This window comes from Aquila chrysaetos, chromosome 9, assembly GCF_900496995.4.
Source record: "Aquila chrysaetos chrysaetos chromosome 9, bAquChr1.4, whole genome shotgun sequence".
In the NCBI taxonomy this organism is placed as follows: Eukaryota; Metazoa; Chordata; class Aves; order Accipitriformes; family Accipitridae; genus Aquila; species Aquila chrysaetos.
The window spans coordinates 24,991,425-25,005,215 of NC_044012.1; the positions used below are offsets into that span (position 1 = coordinate 24,991,425).

The 13,791-nt window shown below is 57.1% G+C and overlaps 1 protein-coding gene across 1 annotated transcript; it reads right to left on the minus strand.

The window, feature by feature from the left end:
- Nucleotides 1-5,214: 5,214 nt before the first annotated feature.
- Nucleotides 5,215-13,333, minus strand: LOC115346498 (nuclear receptor subfamily 2 group F member 5-like). Its single transcript, XM_030026582.1, has 3 exons — nt 12,556-13,333; nt 6,496-7,023; nt 5,215-5,943 (listed from the first exon to the last, which is right to left on the minus strand). The coding sequence occupies exons 1-3, from the start codon at nt 12,872-12,874 to the stop codon at nt 5,669-5,671; spliced, it is 1,122 nt and encodes a 373-aa protein (XP_029882442.1). The 5' UTR covers nt 12,875-13,333; the 3' UTR covers nt 5,215-5,668.
- Nucleotides 13,334-13,791: the final 458 nt, after the last annotated feature.

Sequence of the window (13,791 nt, forward strand, 5' to 3'; positions counted from 1 at the left end):
GTCATTTGATTTCCACGTCCTGTAATCGTGCGGCGATTTGGCATTAATTAACGAGTGCTTACGGGAAGGGTCAGCTGCCGGAGTTAGCACTGCGCTTTTCCAGAAGATGGATTACCTCCGGAGCATCCATGGGGACACGCCGGTGCCGGGGGACATCCTGTCCTGTGCCAGGAGTGGGGTCCCGAGGGCACGTTGAGCCTAACGAAGCACCCGGCTAGTGAGGGAGGGGACATGGGTGCTGTGGGACCTCTCATTTTTCACTCCCACCCCCCTTTCTCCAGCCCGTATTGGTCTTCTGGGCAGGGCTGGTGGGGAAACTGAGGCACAGAGGGAGACAGGCAGAGAGGTGGGAAGGGGCAATTTCTTCACCGCAGCAGAAACGGACGGGCCATCCTGGCATGGGGGGGTCCGGGGCTCTTTGGGGCTGGGGGTGCTGGACCATGGTGTTGACTCAACAGGGAATTAAGCTCGTTAGAAACTTCCTGGGGCCCAGTGGGGGAGAGACCCCAGGGCAGGAGGTCCCGGGGGGGGGGGGGGGGGGTTATTCACCCCAGCACCGGGGGATTATCGCCCCTGGGGTTGTTTGGTAGTGATGGGGTTGTGTCCAGGTGGATTCTCTACTGTCTAATACAAGGGTTGAGTCCCCCCTGATGGCCTGTCCCAAGGCCACCACTGTCCCCCCTCCCCGCTGACCCCCGACTGCAGCCTACCCCAGCCACCCTTCCCCTCGCAGCCCTCGCGCCTTTGCCGCTGTCAGCTGAGCCTTGCCAGCATGCCGCCGACACAGGATTCTTCCCTTTGTGTTGGCATCTTCTTCGCCAGAGACTTCCCCGAGTCTGCTGCTCCCTCATTCGCAGCTTGGCATTGAACCCTTATTATTCTCTTGTCAATTTGATTTTTTCCCAAAGTCTTCATATTTTGCAGAGGCCTGGGAACACCCCCCCATGCAATTACACCCCCCAGATCCTCCACCAGCACCAGAGCCCACCACAAAAAAACAGCCATTCCCCGCCGAGCGGGTTCAGAGCTGCCGGTGATTTACCAGGGCTCGGAGTGGTGCGTGCCTCAGTTTTCCCAGTGGGGCAGGATGGGGTCCCCCTCTTCTGCACCCCAAGGGGCTGGTTGTGACGTGACATGGCTGTGTTGCGGGGTGGAGAGAGGGACAGGAATGGGGATGGGTTTAGGGTGAGGATGGGGATGAAGATGAAGATGGAGATGGGGATGGGGTTGGGGATGGAATGGGAATGGGGAAGTGCTGAGGATAAGGATGAGAATTCAGGATAGGGAGAAGGATGAGGCTAGGGGTGAGGATGAGATTGGGGAAAGGGTGAAGATGATTTAGATAAGGATGGGGTTGGGAAAAGGGTCAGGAATGGGAATGGGATTGGAGTGAGGATGGAGATGGGGATGGGCAGGGACAGCAACAGGGATGGAGTTGAAAATGGGGACAAGGATGAAGGTGGAGATGGGATGGGGACAAGGATGTGGATGGGAATCGGAATGGGAAAGCGTTGAGGATGAGAATAAGGATGGGGACGGGACAGGATCGGGGATGGGAGCAGCTGGCCTGGGCAGCCCCATGCAGCGCCCAGAGGGAGCAGGGGAAGGAGTTGCGCGGGGGCACTGCAAGCCCTCCTCAGGCGGAGGGTCCAGAGGGGACAGACCCTCTCCCAGAGCTTGGCAGGGCCGGGGGGAGACTGGGTCTGGATCCGGACAGCAGAGTGGGGCAGGGGACAGGCAGAGGGACACCAGCAAGGGGTGCGGGTGCCCCAGGTAATGCTCAGGCGGGTGCTGCCGGCCCTGGCGAGCACTGCTGCCCATCTGCTGCCCGCGTGCTGCCTGATAAATCCTCCCATCGTATATAAGCCACCCCAGCGCCAGGTTGCCAGATTTTGTCTGGTGCCTTAATGTCAGGACTGTAAATTAGCTCCCGGCACCGAGGCGACCTTGAGGAGTTCTCTGCAGGGTTTAGCGTTGGGGGGGAGTGGAGCTGGGGGCGGGGGGAGGACACATGTGGGTGCTCCATGCCCAGCTGTGCCTCAGTTTCCCCAGTGCAGGGAGGGATGCTGCTGTGCTGGTGGAGGTTAGTGCACTCTGAACTTGAACCTGTGGGCTGCTGCAGCCCCAGGTCCTGCCAGAGCCCCCATCACCACTGCAATCCCCCAAAATCTGTGGGGACGATCACCTCCATGTTGGCATTAGGAATGACAGCTCTGGGAGCCGGTGTGGCCGCTACCAACCCTCAGGTCCCCAAAAGACCCCTGATCCCAGCAGATCCCAAGCATCCTTTGGGATCCCAAGGAGATGGGGACTGGAGAAGGCCCATCCATAACCCCCGGGAGCAGCTTCATGCAGGGCCCACGGCTGGCCCCACAGCCCGGGAAGGGGTCACAGCCACAGTCAAATCCTCCTGGTGGGGATGTCTGCTCTGACCCTCCTCCAGCTTGCAATGGGTGCAGGAGCCAGGGCAGCACCTTTGCTTAGCTTCTACCTACTGACTGCAAAGCTACCTCCCAATTATCGATTACCTCCCCAGCACCGCCACACACTTGTGCATGTACATACACACAGGTGCTTGCATGCATACCCAGGTACATAGGCAGACGTGCATGCACACGCACACATGTATATGCACCTTCATGAATGCATATACATGTACACATGCATACACATACATGCATGCACATATATGCACATTCAGGCACGCACTTATGTGCACACACAGATGTACACATGCATATGTGCACGCACATACATTCATGCACATGCACATGTATGCACATTCAGGTGTGCACACACTGCACTGGGCTCGCTTGCAGTGCAAATCCCACTGTGAACTGGGCAAGCACCCCAGTGGGTGCTGGGTGGCCATATCCTGTGCACCCCCACCCCTTTCCCATCCTCTTTTGGGGCTCTCCTTGCCCTTCCCAGGACTAACCAGCCCTGGGGTGGGGAAGGACCCCCCCACATCATCATCCCAGCACATCCCAGGGCTGGGATGTTTGGCCATCGCTCGCCCAACTGCCGGCGCTGAGCTCATGACAGCCAAACAGCTACTTAATCGATCGATTGAGACATTTATCTGCCCCCCCCCCCCCCATTGCTGTTGGATCATCTCCAGGTCGTTAAAATTAGAAGCCGTCAGAGCAGCGATGGCCGCGCTGGGAGGGGGAAGCACGGCGGGAAGAGGGGGTGCAGGTGCAGGTGTCTGAGCGAGGAGCATCGAGGATGGTGGCGTGGGTTGGTGGGATGAGGGCTGGAGGGTGCACCTTGATGTTAGGTGCCTGCACAGGGATGTAGGACGGATGGGGACAGCAGCAGCTGCACCAGGAATGGGGTTGGAGGGAGCAGAAATGGTGTTGGATGGACCAGAAGCAGCATCAGATGCACCAGGGATGGGGTTGGAGGCACCAGAGATGGGGCTGGAGGCATCAGATGCACCAGGGATGAGGTTGGAAGCACACACAGGGACGCAGCAGGGAGGGATGCAGCCGGGCCGCTGCTTGTCCCCCCACCAGCTCCCTCTCGGGCAGACCCAGCCAGCCGTGAGCAACTCCAAACCGGGGGAAAAAGAAGGATAAATCCCATCCCTGTGGCAGCAAAAGGCTGGCAGGTTGTAACTAGCCCTGGGGACAACCCGCCAGGGGGTGGTGGCACCACAGGGACAACCTGGGAGCTCCCAGGGCAGGGGGGGGTAAATGCTGCTTTTTCCCTCATTTATTTGCCCCTTGGAATCAAATAAAGGCTTTTTAAGTGCTTCAACTGATATATTTTAATTTTATACCCCGGGTCACCCCCTAAGGTGACAGTTTGGGGCCAGAGGGACATGAAGTTTCCCTGGGCTGACACAGAGGGGCCAGACTTGCTGCTTTTAGCTGCAACTCGACAGGGAAAAGGGAATTAAAATGGGAACACAAGGCAGGAATTTTATATTTTCCCTGGACATATTCTCCACTATTAAGAAAAGAAAAGAAGGAATAACATAAAAAAGAAAGACTGCAGCTTGACGGCTGTGCCAACCCCCCACGCTGCTCCAGCAGCACTCAAAAATTTTAATTTTTTTTTTTTTTTTTTTTTGTTATTATTTTTAATTCTCCCCCCGCCAGCTTGGCTTCTTAGCTCTGATTGACTGTGACTGACAGCTCTGCCCATCATTTTCAACGGGAGTCACTGCTGGATTTGCAGCTCCCACTCCCTTTATCAATATAATCGGGATTTTTATAAGGAATCTGCATCCGTCCAGGAGGGTTTAAGCCCCCCCTCCCCTGGGGGGTCCCAGCGCTCCCCCCCAGGACAATAACTTTTCCTCGTGGCCTTTTCCAGCTTGTCCTTGAATTAAGGCCTCGTGTCCCGCTTGGTGTTTATTTAAAATATTCCCAGTGGAGGTTATTTATAGGGGGGTGAAATGGCGCTGGGCTCGTGCCGCTGCTTTGAAAAGGCCATTTCTGACTTTTCTTTAATGGGCTGTTAAAAATGTGCAATAAAACAGCCCTCCCCCTCCCCCCCCCAGGCTGGGAGCTGAGGGGGACCCAGCCTCTGCCACTGGGCCATACAGGGATCAGACTGGGGGGCACACTGGGATCAGACTGGGAGGGGAGGGCTACTGGGCGGTCATACTGGGGTGATGGTGGGACCATACTGGGATCAAAGTGGTGGAGCATACTGGGATGCTACTGGGACCATACAGGGCTCAGATTGGGGCACATACTGGCATGAGACTGGTATCAGACTGGGGAGCATACTGGGATGATACTGGGATCAGACTGGGAGGGCATACAGGGATGAGACTGAAGCTGCACACCAGGATAAACCTGGGGGCCACAGTGGGATCTGACTGAGGCTGCACTGGGCTTTCACTGAGGGCTCATACTGGTGGGAGCAGGAGAGGCTCATACTGGGAGTGCACAGGGACCACACTGGGGGTGGATGGGGCTTAACTGGGATGAGCCTGGGACCACCCCATGCCCATACTGGGAGAGGACGGAGCCCACTGGGCTCAGCCGCTGCCACTTTTCCTTCTAATCCCAATTGCAGCCAAAAAAGATTAAAAAAAAAAAAGGTGTGGAATTTGTCAAATTCCATTTTTTTTAAAGAAGATAAATAAAAACCCAGCCCATGAGCAGCAGGGAGGAAGCACACAGCTAATAAAGAAAAAAAACCACTGAATAAAAAAAATTAATAATAATATACATTTGCCTTGCCCACTGGAGGGAATGAGGATATAATATAGGCTTTTATTTTATTTTCTCTTTATAAATAGTCCCCCCTCTCCCTGTGCCCCGCAGGGGGAGGTGCCAGCTGGGGGCTGCTTCCCCCTAGCACTCACAGTTTGGCGCCCCAAAAACCTGCTTTTCTCCCTTAAATAGCGGGGGAAAAAAAAAAAATCCCCCCCCAGCAGCATCCCTGTCCCTGGGTCCCCATTGTTGGGGTCACTAACCTCGGTGTCCCCATCTTTGGAGTCCCCTCCTTGGGGGCCAATCCTTGGGGGTCCCCATCTTTGGGACCCCATCCTTGGGGTCCCCATCCTTCATGTCCCGCTCTTTGGGGTCCCATCATTGGGATCCCATCTTTGGCATCCCATCCTTGGAGTCCCAACCTTGGGATCCCTGTCCTTGGTGTCCCCATCTTTGGGGTCTCCTCCTTGGGGTCCCCATCCCGGGACAGGGTGTCACTGCATGGGGCCGTAGGGCCAGTTGATGGTGGCACCGGCAAGCAGCATGTCGCGGATGAGGGTCTCGATGGGGGTCTTGCCGACCAGGCGGCTGAAGAAGAGCTGCTGGATGCCAGGGGCGGAGACGCTGCGGAGGGCAGGCAGGCGCAGGAGCAGGCGCCCGAACCGGCTGGGCTGGCTGGGGTGCTGCCGCCGCACGTGCTCCTCCAGTGCGCACTGCGACTTCTCCTGCAGGCCGGCCACCTGCCCCGGGTCTGACAGCCCCACTGCGTCTGCCCGGAGGGCAAGGGGAAACTGAGGCATGGCCCCGCCCCGGCGGAGACCCTGCCCCTTTAGCTCCACCCATTATTTCCCAGCCCATTCGTTCCCTTGACACCCAGACCTGCCCCATCAAGCCCGCCCCCTTAGGCTTACCCCATTGGAGCCCCACCCCATTAAGCCCCACCCTAAGACACACCCCATTAAACTCCACCCAAAGCCGACCCCACTTAGCCCCACCCAGTCATTCCCAGCCCATTCATTCCCTGCACACCCATTGATGCCCACCCCCTTGCAACCCCACCCCATTAAGCCCCACGCCATTGGAACCCCACCCCCCTTGGAACCCCTACCTCACTAAGCCCCCCTTCATTTAGCCACACCCCATTCAGCCACACCCCATTTAGCCACACCCAGCCATCCCCAGCCCATTCATTCCCTGCCCACTCATTGACACCCACCCCATTGAAACGCCACCCCATTGGACACCCCCCACCCCAATAAGCCCCACCCACGACACCACCCCCTTAAGCCCCTCCCCCCCTTGCAGCCCCGCCCCTCCTCACCAGGGGAGAAGAGGGCCACGGCCTTGAGGCAGGCGTACTCGGCGGCGTCGACGCGCAGCGCCTTCAGCTTCTCCACCTGCTCCTGGAAGAGGCGGATGTGATCCATGAAAGCCACCACGCGGTCGGCAGCCATCGGAGCGGCGTGGAGGCCAGCGGCGGCCAACAACGGGGCGGCGTGCAATGGTAAAGCCGACTGCGCCGCGTTCAACACGAAGAGCTCGCTCCAACCCAACCGGAGCAAAGCGACTTGATCGGAAAGTTGCAAATCCGGGAAGAAAGGGATGCCCTTGGCCCATTCGATGGCACTGAAGAGGAGGCGAGCGGCCAGCTCGCAGATGCTCTCGATGCCGACCACACCGCTGGGTTGCAGGCACTGGGAGCCGTAGCGAGCCGGGGGGTACGGTTCCGCGCGGAGCAGCAAGGAGATGAAGCCGCTTAAATAGCCGTGACCGCCATAGGGATCCCCGGGGACCATGGGATATTGGCCGGGACTGCTCGGGGCATGCGCCATGCGGCCTCGCTGCACGGCTGCGGAGGGGAGCAGGAGGTCAGCACCCCAACCCACCCCCCCCAGCGCCATCACCCCTGTGTGTTGGCCAACACCCCCCCCACCATTCCCCAGGGATTAAATACACAGGCTGGGGTGGAGGGTGGCTGTTAGAGGGTCCCCAGGGGATGGTGTGCCCCCCACCCATGTTAGAGGGGGGACATGCCACCCGGGATGGGGACAAATTTACCACTACCCCCCCCGGTGACCCCCCAGTGCAACGCACTGGGGCTCGCCTGTCTACCAGCTCCCACCTGGCTTTTCACAGGCACACTGAATTTGTCGTATCCCCCCCATGCAAACATTTGGGGTCACCCCCTTCTTGCAAGGGGACGGTGCTAATGAGGGTCCCCAAGGACATGCTGGGGGGGAGGGGACAGGAGCTCCCCTCTGGGTCCCACCCCTGGGGTTTTTTACACTTTGGCCTTAAAAAACTCCAAATTGGTGTGTGTTTGGTTTTTTTTTTTCTCTTGGTGATGCTGTGCAGTGGGGGGGGGGGTCCAGCCTCCTCCTCCCCAGTGCCCCCAGCTCACCGGCCCCCACCCCCAGCATCGCCGCCCCCCGTGGCGAGGGCAGGCTCTGAGCCAGGCTTAGCCTAATGCAGCGTGACAGTCCCAAGTGTCAGCCAGCGGTCGGGATCGGGGGCCGTGGGAACGGGGGTCCGCAGGGAATGGGTGTCCTTCAGGATTGGGGGGGTCCCCCAGGATCGGGGGTGCTGGGAGCCTCCTCCTGCTCTCACCCAGCCCTGGGGGTGCAGCGTGTGGCCCCAGCTCCCCCCAAACCCTCCCTCTGCTCAGCATCGCCCCAGGAGCATTTGCCAGGTGTGGCCCCCTCCTCGCCACCCACACCCCCTCTCTTTGCACCACGAACCTCCAAACCTCCTTTGCAACACTACAACCCCTCCGTTTGAAAGACCACTAACTCCTCCCTTTGCATCACCCCAGACCCCCTTTTCATCACCATGTACCCCCAAACCCTCTTTGTTCCTCCATGAACCCAAACCCACTTTGCATCACCACGACCCTCCCTTTGCATCACCACGACCCCCCCCCAACCCCTTTTTTCCTCCTTTTTGGGCAAAACAATTCCTTCAACCCACTGGTGTGTCCTGGAAGGAAACGAGCTTTTTTTAGCCCAAAAAAAGACACGGGAGCAGCCGTGGATGGCTTCCCCCCCCCGGCTCCATCCGCTCCCTGGCTCACCCCACCTCTGACCGGGCCAGATCCAGGAGCTGAACAAGCCGATAACCCCGAACACCCGCTCCCTTGGCCCCGCCGCAGGATCAGGCCTCACGTTCCCCGTGTCTCATCCCGGATGATTTTGGGGAAACCAAAATTTAATCCACCTTTCCCAGCTAAATCCTGCTCCCAGTGTTTGCACCCCCAGCATCCTTAGGGAATAAATTCAGCCCAAAGCAGTGCTCGGCTCCTGAGCTGCTGGTTTCAACGCTGGCTTCGGTGCTGGATTCAGTGCTGGTTCCCAGCTAGGAAGGCCAGGATAAGGAGCATCACAAGGAGCACGAGCCGGCGGGTTTGGGACACCCCAATTTGAGCTGGAGCATCCCTGCTCTGGCACGGCCAGCAATGCCATGATCGGACAGGGAAACTGAGGCATGGAGCAGCCAGACCCAGTAAATTAAATCCCCGGGGAGGCTGAATGCCCAGATGCTTTTCAACATTTCCCGTGCCTGGAGGTGCCGCATCCAGCAATGGCTTCACGCACATCTCAGGACAGCTGGGAGCCCCCCAAAAATCAGAGCCAAGGGGGGGGGTGCGTGCGGGAAATGGGGAACCCTGCCCGGGGATTAACACCGCGCCAGGGGATCCACTGTGACCAGGCCCATCGCGCCAGATCCTGGCGTTAAGCAGCAGCAGCAGCAGCAGCTTGTGGCAATTCTGAATTAAAACAAAAATTAAAAAAAACCAAAACCAAAACCAAAACCCAACAACCACCCCAAAAAGCTCAAATCTGACTCCAAACAACCCCACTAAGCAGGGGTTCTCCAGGGCAGGGAAATGGGAATTCGCCTGGATTTTTTTTTTTTTTTTACCCCAGTGAATTAATCCCCAGCTCTAGCTGCATGAAGCAGGCAGAGATTTGCTACGAGGGGGTCTCGCTGCGCCCAGGACCTCTGCAAAAATCCCTTCCCCAGCCTCCAGACATCCAACCAGCCTTTTTTGGGGAAGAAAAGGGAAAATTGAGGGTTAGGCTTGAGCTGATTTTGTCCCTGAGCCCGGTCCCACCTAATTCACATTTATTTGTGCAAGCCGTGGTACGTCACTGCAGCCGTGCCGGGACACTGGGGGGGGTCCCTTTCCCACCTCCCACCACAATTTTCCACCTTATCTGAATTTTTGTGATTTTTTTTTTTTTTTAATGCCAGAAAAGGTGACTTCTGAATTTTCAGGATTTTTTTTCTGCTAGAAAAGGCAACTGCTGAATTTTTGTGATTTTTTTTTTTTTAATGCTAAAAAAAGTGACTTTCTGGGTGGGAGCATCGCTGCTGTCGCTGTTGCCGAAGGACAAACCCATCAATGCTGACTCAAGGGGTTGCAGAATAAATCCCCCGTTTGGCTGAGCCCAGCCTGGGCCCTCGCTATAATTATTTAGAAATACTAAATTTATAAATAAGGACCTTGAATATAAATAAGAACCCCCCCAGGTCCTTATTCAAGCAGGGAGGATGCTGCAAGGCAGAGATTTGGAACTGAGGTTTCGGCATGGTGGCAAAGCTGATGCCCCAACACCCTGTTTTGGGCTTAAACCCCCCCAAATCTGCTTTAAAGCTGCTGCTTTTGGGGGGGGGAAATAAAATCGACCCAAAAATGTGATGATGGGGCTGGTTGGAGGCAGAGGCACAGGCACATGGTGTATCGCTGGGAGCTTGAAATATGATTTTAATCCCGGTCACGCTAAATATTCAGACTAATTAACTTCAGATTTACCAGTCACTCGTCCCAAAAAGCCAAATTCGTAATCTTTTGAAGAATATCTGTATTATTTCCCTCAAATCCCTGGGATTTTTAACAGCCACATCCCTGGGCTACATATAATGGAGAGGAAAAGTAAATTGTCCCCTTCTCGGCATAGACCTGGACCTATAAACCGAGCCTAAGCTAAACCCAAAAGAAATTTAAAGTTGAAACGAGGAGTTTCTATGATGATATAATTAAGCGGAATAAGAAACGGGTTCCCTCGGCAGAGCCTTTCCTGTGGGAAAAGCCAAAAAAATAATGATGTGGGGATTTATCCCCTCAAAGGCAAAGTGAGGGAGAGAGGGAGCCCCAAAATCTCTAACCGGGGGGGGGGGGGGGGGGGGGTGATGCTGAATTTGAGGTTGCAAAAAGGAGACGCGAGCTGAAGCCCTGGAGGAGGATGGAGACAGGCGCGGGGGGATTGGTGGCGTTGGGAGATGCTCGGTCGCCGCCGAGGGAAGTTTTGCTGGGATTTGGGGATGCTCACCCCAAAATGATGGGGCTGAGGGACAGAGGGAAGATGAAGAGCGAAAGCAAAATGAAAGAGAAGAGGGAGAGGAGTTTTCTTTTTCTCTTTTCCTCCTTTTACTTTCTCTTTCCTTTTCTGCCAGCCCTTTCTTTCACTTCCTTTCTTTTACTTTCTCTTTCTCCAGGCGCTCCTTTCTCTTTCTCTCCCTTCCCTTTTTCTTTCTCTTTTTCCTTCTGGTTTCTCTTTTTTGCTCTCTCCCGTTCTCACCTTTCTCTTTCTCTTTTGTCTTTACCATTCAGACTTGCTCGCTCCCCCCCTTCCCCTCTCCATTCCTTCTCCACTTTCACTTTTTTGTTCCTGCACTTTTTCCTCCTCTTTTTTCCTCCCTTTCCCCTTTTTCTTTTCTTTTTTGCTCCCTCTTGCTCTTTTCCACTTTTCCTCTCCCTTTCTTTTCTGCCTTCACTCTCACTCTTCCTCGCTCTCGCTGTTCCCTTTTTAGCACCCACTCCCTCTTTTGCACCCTCTGTCCTTTTCCAGCCTCTCGCCTTCTTTTCCGTCCCCTCTCCTTTGGCACTCACTCTCTCTTCTTTGCCACCCTCTCCTTTTCCATCCTCTCTCCCTTTTTTCCATGCCGTCCCTCTTTTGCACCCTCCCTCCCTTTGCATCCTCTTTTTGTATCCCCTCTCCCTCTTCTCCACCTTCTCTCCCTCTTTTCATCCCCTCTCCCTCTTTGCCACCCTCTCTCCTTTTCCATCCCTTCTCCTTTTCCATCCCCTCTGTCTCTCTTTTCCACCCTCTGTCCCTCTTTTGCACCATCTCCTCCTTTTCCACCTTCTCTCCCTCTTTTCCATCCCCTCTCCTTCTTTTCTACCCCTTTTCCTTTTTTATCCCCTTTCCTTCTTTTCCACCCTCTGTCCCTCTTTCCCACTCTCTCTCCTTTTCCACCCTTTCCTCCTTTTCCATCCCCTCTCCCTCTTTTCCACCCTCTGCCCTTCTTTTGCACCCTCTCTCCTTTTGCATCTGTTCTCCTTTTCCATCCCTTCTTCTTTTCTATCCCTTCTCCTTTTCCATCCCCTCTCCTTCTTTTCCACCCTGTCCCTCTTTTCCAACCTCTGTCATTCTTTTGCATCCTCTCTCCTCCTTTTCCATCCTCTCTCCTTTTTTATCCCTTCTTCTTTCCCAGCCCCTCTCCTCCTCTTCCACCCTCTCTCCCTCTTTACCACCCCCTCTCCTTCTTTTCTATCCCTTCTTTTCCACCCTGTCCCTCTTTTCCATCCTCTCCCCTTTTCCAACCTCTCTCCTTCTTTTCTGTCCCTTCTCCCTCTTTTCCACCCTCTGTCCTTCTTTTGCACCCTCTCTCCTTTTCCATCCCCTCTCCTTTTCTACCCATTCCCCTTTTCCAGCCCCTGTCCTTCTTTTCCAACCTGTGTCCCTCTTTTGCACCTTCTCTCCTTCTTTTTCATCCTCTCTCCTCCTTTGCCATCCCTTCTCCTCCTTTTCTACCCCTTCTCCTTTTCTGGCCCCTCTCCCTCTTTTCCATCCTCTGTCCTTTCCCAGCCCCTCTCCTCCTTTTCCACATTCTCTCCCTCTTTACCATCCCCTGTCCTTCTTTTCTATCTCTTCTTCTTTTCTAACCCTTCGCCTTTTCCACCCTCTCTCCCTCTTTTCCACCCTCTCCCCTTTTCCACCCTCTCTCCTTCTTTTCTATCCCTTCTCCCTCTTTTCCACGCTTTGTCCTTCTTTTGCACCCTCTTTCCTTTTGCATCTGTTCTCCTTTTCCATCCCCTCTTGTTCTTTTCTATCCCTTCCTTTTTTCCAGCCCCTCTCCCTCTTTTTCACCCTCTGGCCTTTTCCAGCCCCTCTCCTTCTTTTCCACCTACTCTCCCTCTTTTTCCAGCCCCTCACCTCCTTTTCCAGGCCCTCTCCCCTTTTCCATCCCTTCTTCCTCTTCGACTTCTCCCCACTCACCCTCCCTTCCCTTTCCCTCCCCTTTCCTCCCGGACCCCCCCCCCCCAAAAAAAAAAACCCACCCCCCCCTCCCCCCCTCCCAGACCCCCCCAGACCCCCACCTTCCCTCCGCATCCCCACGCGCAGACACTTGCGGAGCCGGCAGTACTGGCACTGGTTGCGGTGGGGTTGATCCACGGGGCAATCCCGACCCCCCCGGCAGCTGTAGGAAAGATTGCGACGAACGGAGCGTTTGAAGAAGCTTTTGCAGCCCTCGCAGGTCACCTGCCCGTAGTGCTTCCCGCTCGCCTTGTCCCCACACACCAGGCAGTCCCCCCCCGCCTTCCCCGCCACCTCCGGGCCACCGGGAGGAGGAGGAGGAGGAGGAGGAGGAGGAGGAGGAAGGGGAGGCTCCGGCCACGGCCCCGCGGTCAGGGCCATGCTTGGGGGGGGAGCCCCCACCCCCCCCGGGTGAAATGGGGTCTCTTTGGGGAGAGGGATGGGGTTGGAGGGGAAGGGGAGGTGGGGGAAGTAAGGGATGGAGGGGGAGAGCTGGGTTTGGGGGTGGGAGGAGAGCCGGGATGGGAAGGGGGGGTGTCCGGGATGGAGAGGGGTGTCCGGAGTGGAAGGGTGGGAAAGGGGGTCCCGGGTGGAGATTTGGAGGGGGTCAGGGGATGGAGAAGGGAGTCTGGGATGGAGGGGTGGGAAAGGAGCCCCGGGATGGCGGGGTGGAGAAAGGAGCCCCGGAGCAGGGAGCGTCCGGGCTGGGGGAACGGAGCTCCGGGCTGGGGGAAAAGCCCCTCCCCGAAGGGACCCCCCGGCCTGGGAGGGACGCCCGGGCTCCGGGAGAGGGACGGGGAAGGACTGGCGGCGGCGGCGGAGGAGGAGAAGGAGGAAGAGAAAAGTTAATTCTCCTCCCCGCGGGGGCTGCCCGGCGCCGCGGGAGGGTCCGGGGGGGCCGGGCTGGCGGCGGCGGGGGGGGGGCGGCTCCCGGGGGCGGGGGATGGGGGGGACCGGCAGCCCCGGGGCTGCTGGCGCTGTCCCTGTCCCAGCCCCGGCCGGCCCCCGCGGGGAACCGGCCCGACACCCCCGTCGCCACGGGGGAGGAACCGGGCGCGGGGGAGGGGGCGGGGGGGGTGCACGGAGCCCTGGGCACCCCCCGTGCGTGGGGGGGTGGTGGTGCAGGGACGTCCGTGCAGCGGGGGGGGGGGGGAGGGTTGCAGGGACCTGGGTGTGCAACGGGGGGGGGGTGTGTGTGCAATGGGGGGTGTGCAGGGATCTGAGTGTGCAATGGGGGGGTGTGCACGTGGGTCCGTGTGTGCAATGGGGGCGTGTGTGCAGTGAGCCGAGTGTGCAAT

Coding starts and splice junctions, on each gene's coding strand:
- LOC115346498 (XM_030026582.1), bottom strand. CDS start 12,874: ATGGCCCTGACCGCGGGGCCGTGGCCGGAGCCTCCCCTTCCTCCTCCT. Junction 7,024..12,555: donor CGTGGGGATGCGGAGGGAAG/GTGGGGGTCTGG, acceptor TCCCCTCCGCAG/CCGTGCAGCGAGGCCGCATG. Junction 5,944..6,495: donor CGTGGCCCTCTTCTCCCCTG/GTGAGGAGGGGC, acceptor CCCTCCGGGCAG/ACGCAGTGGGGCTGTCAGAC.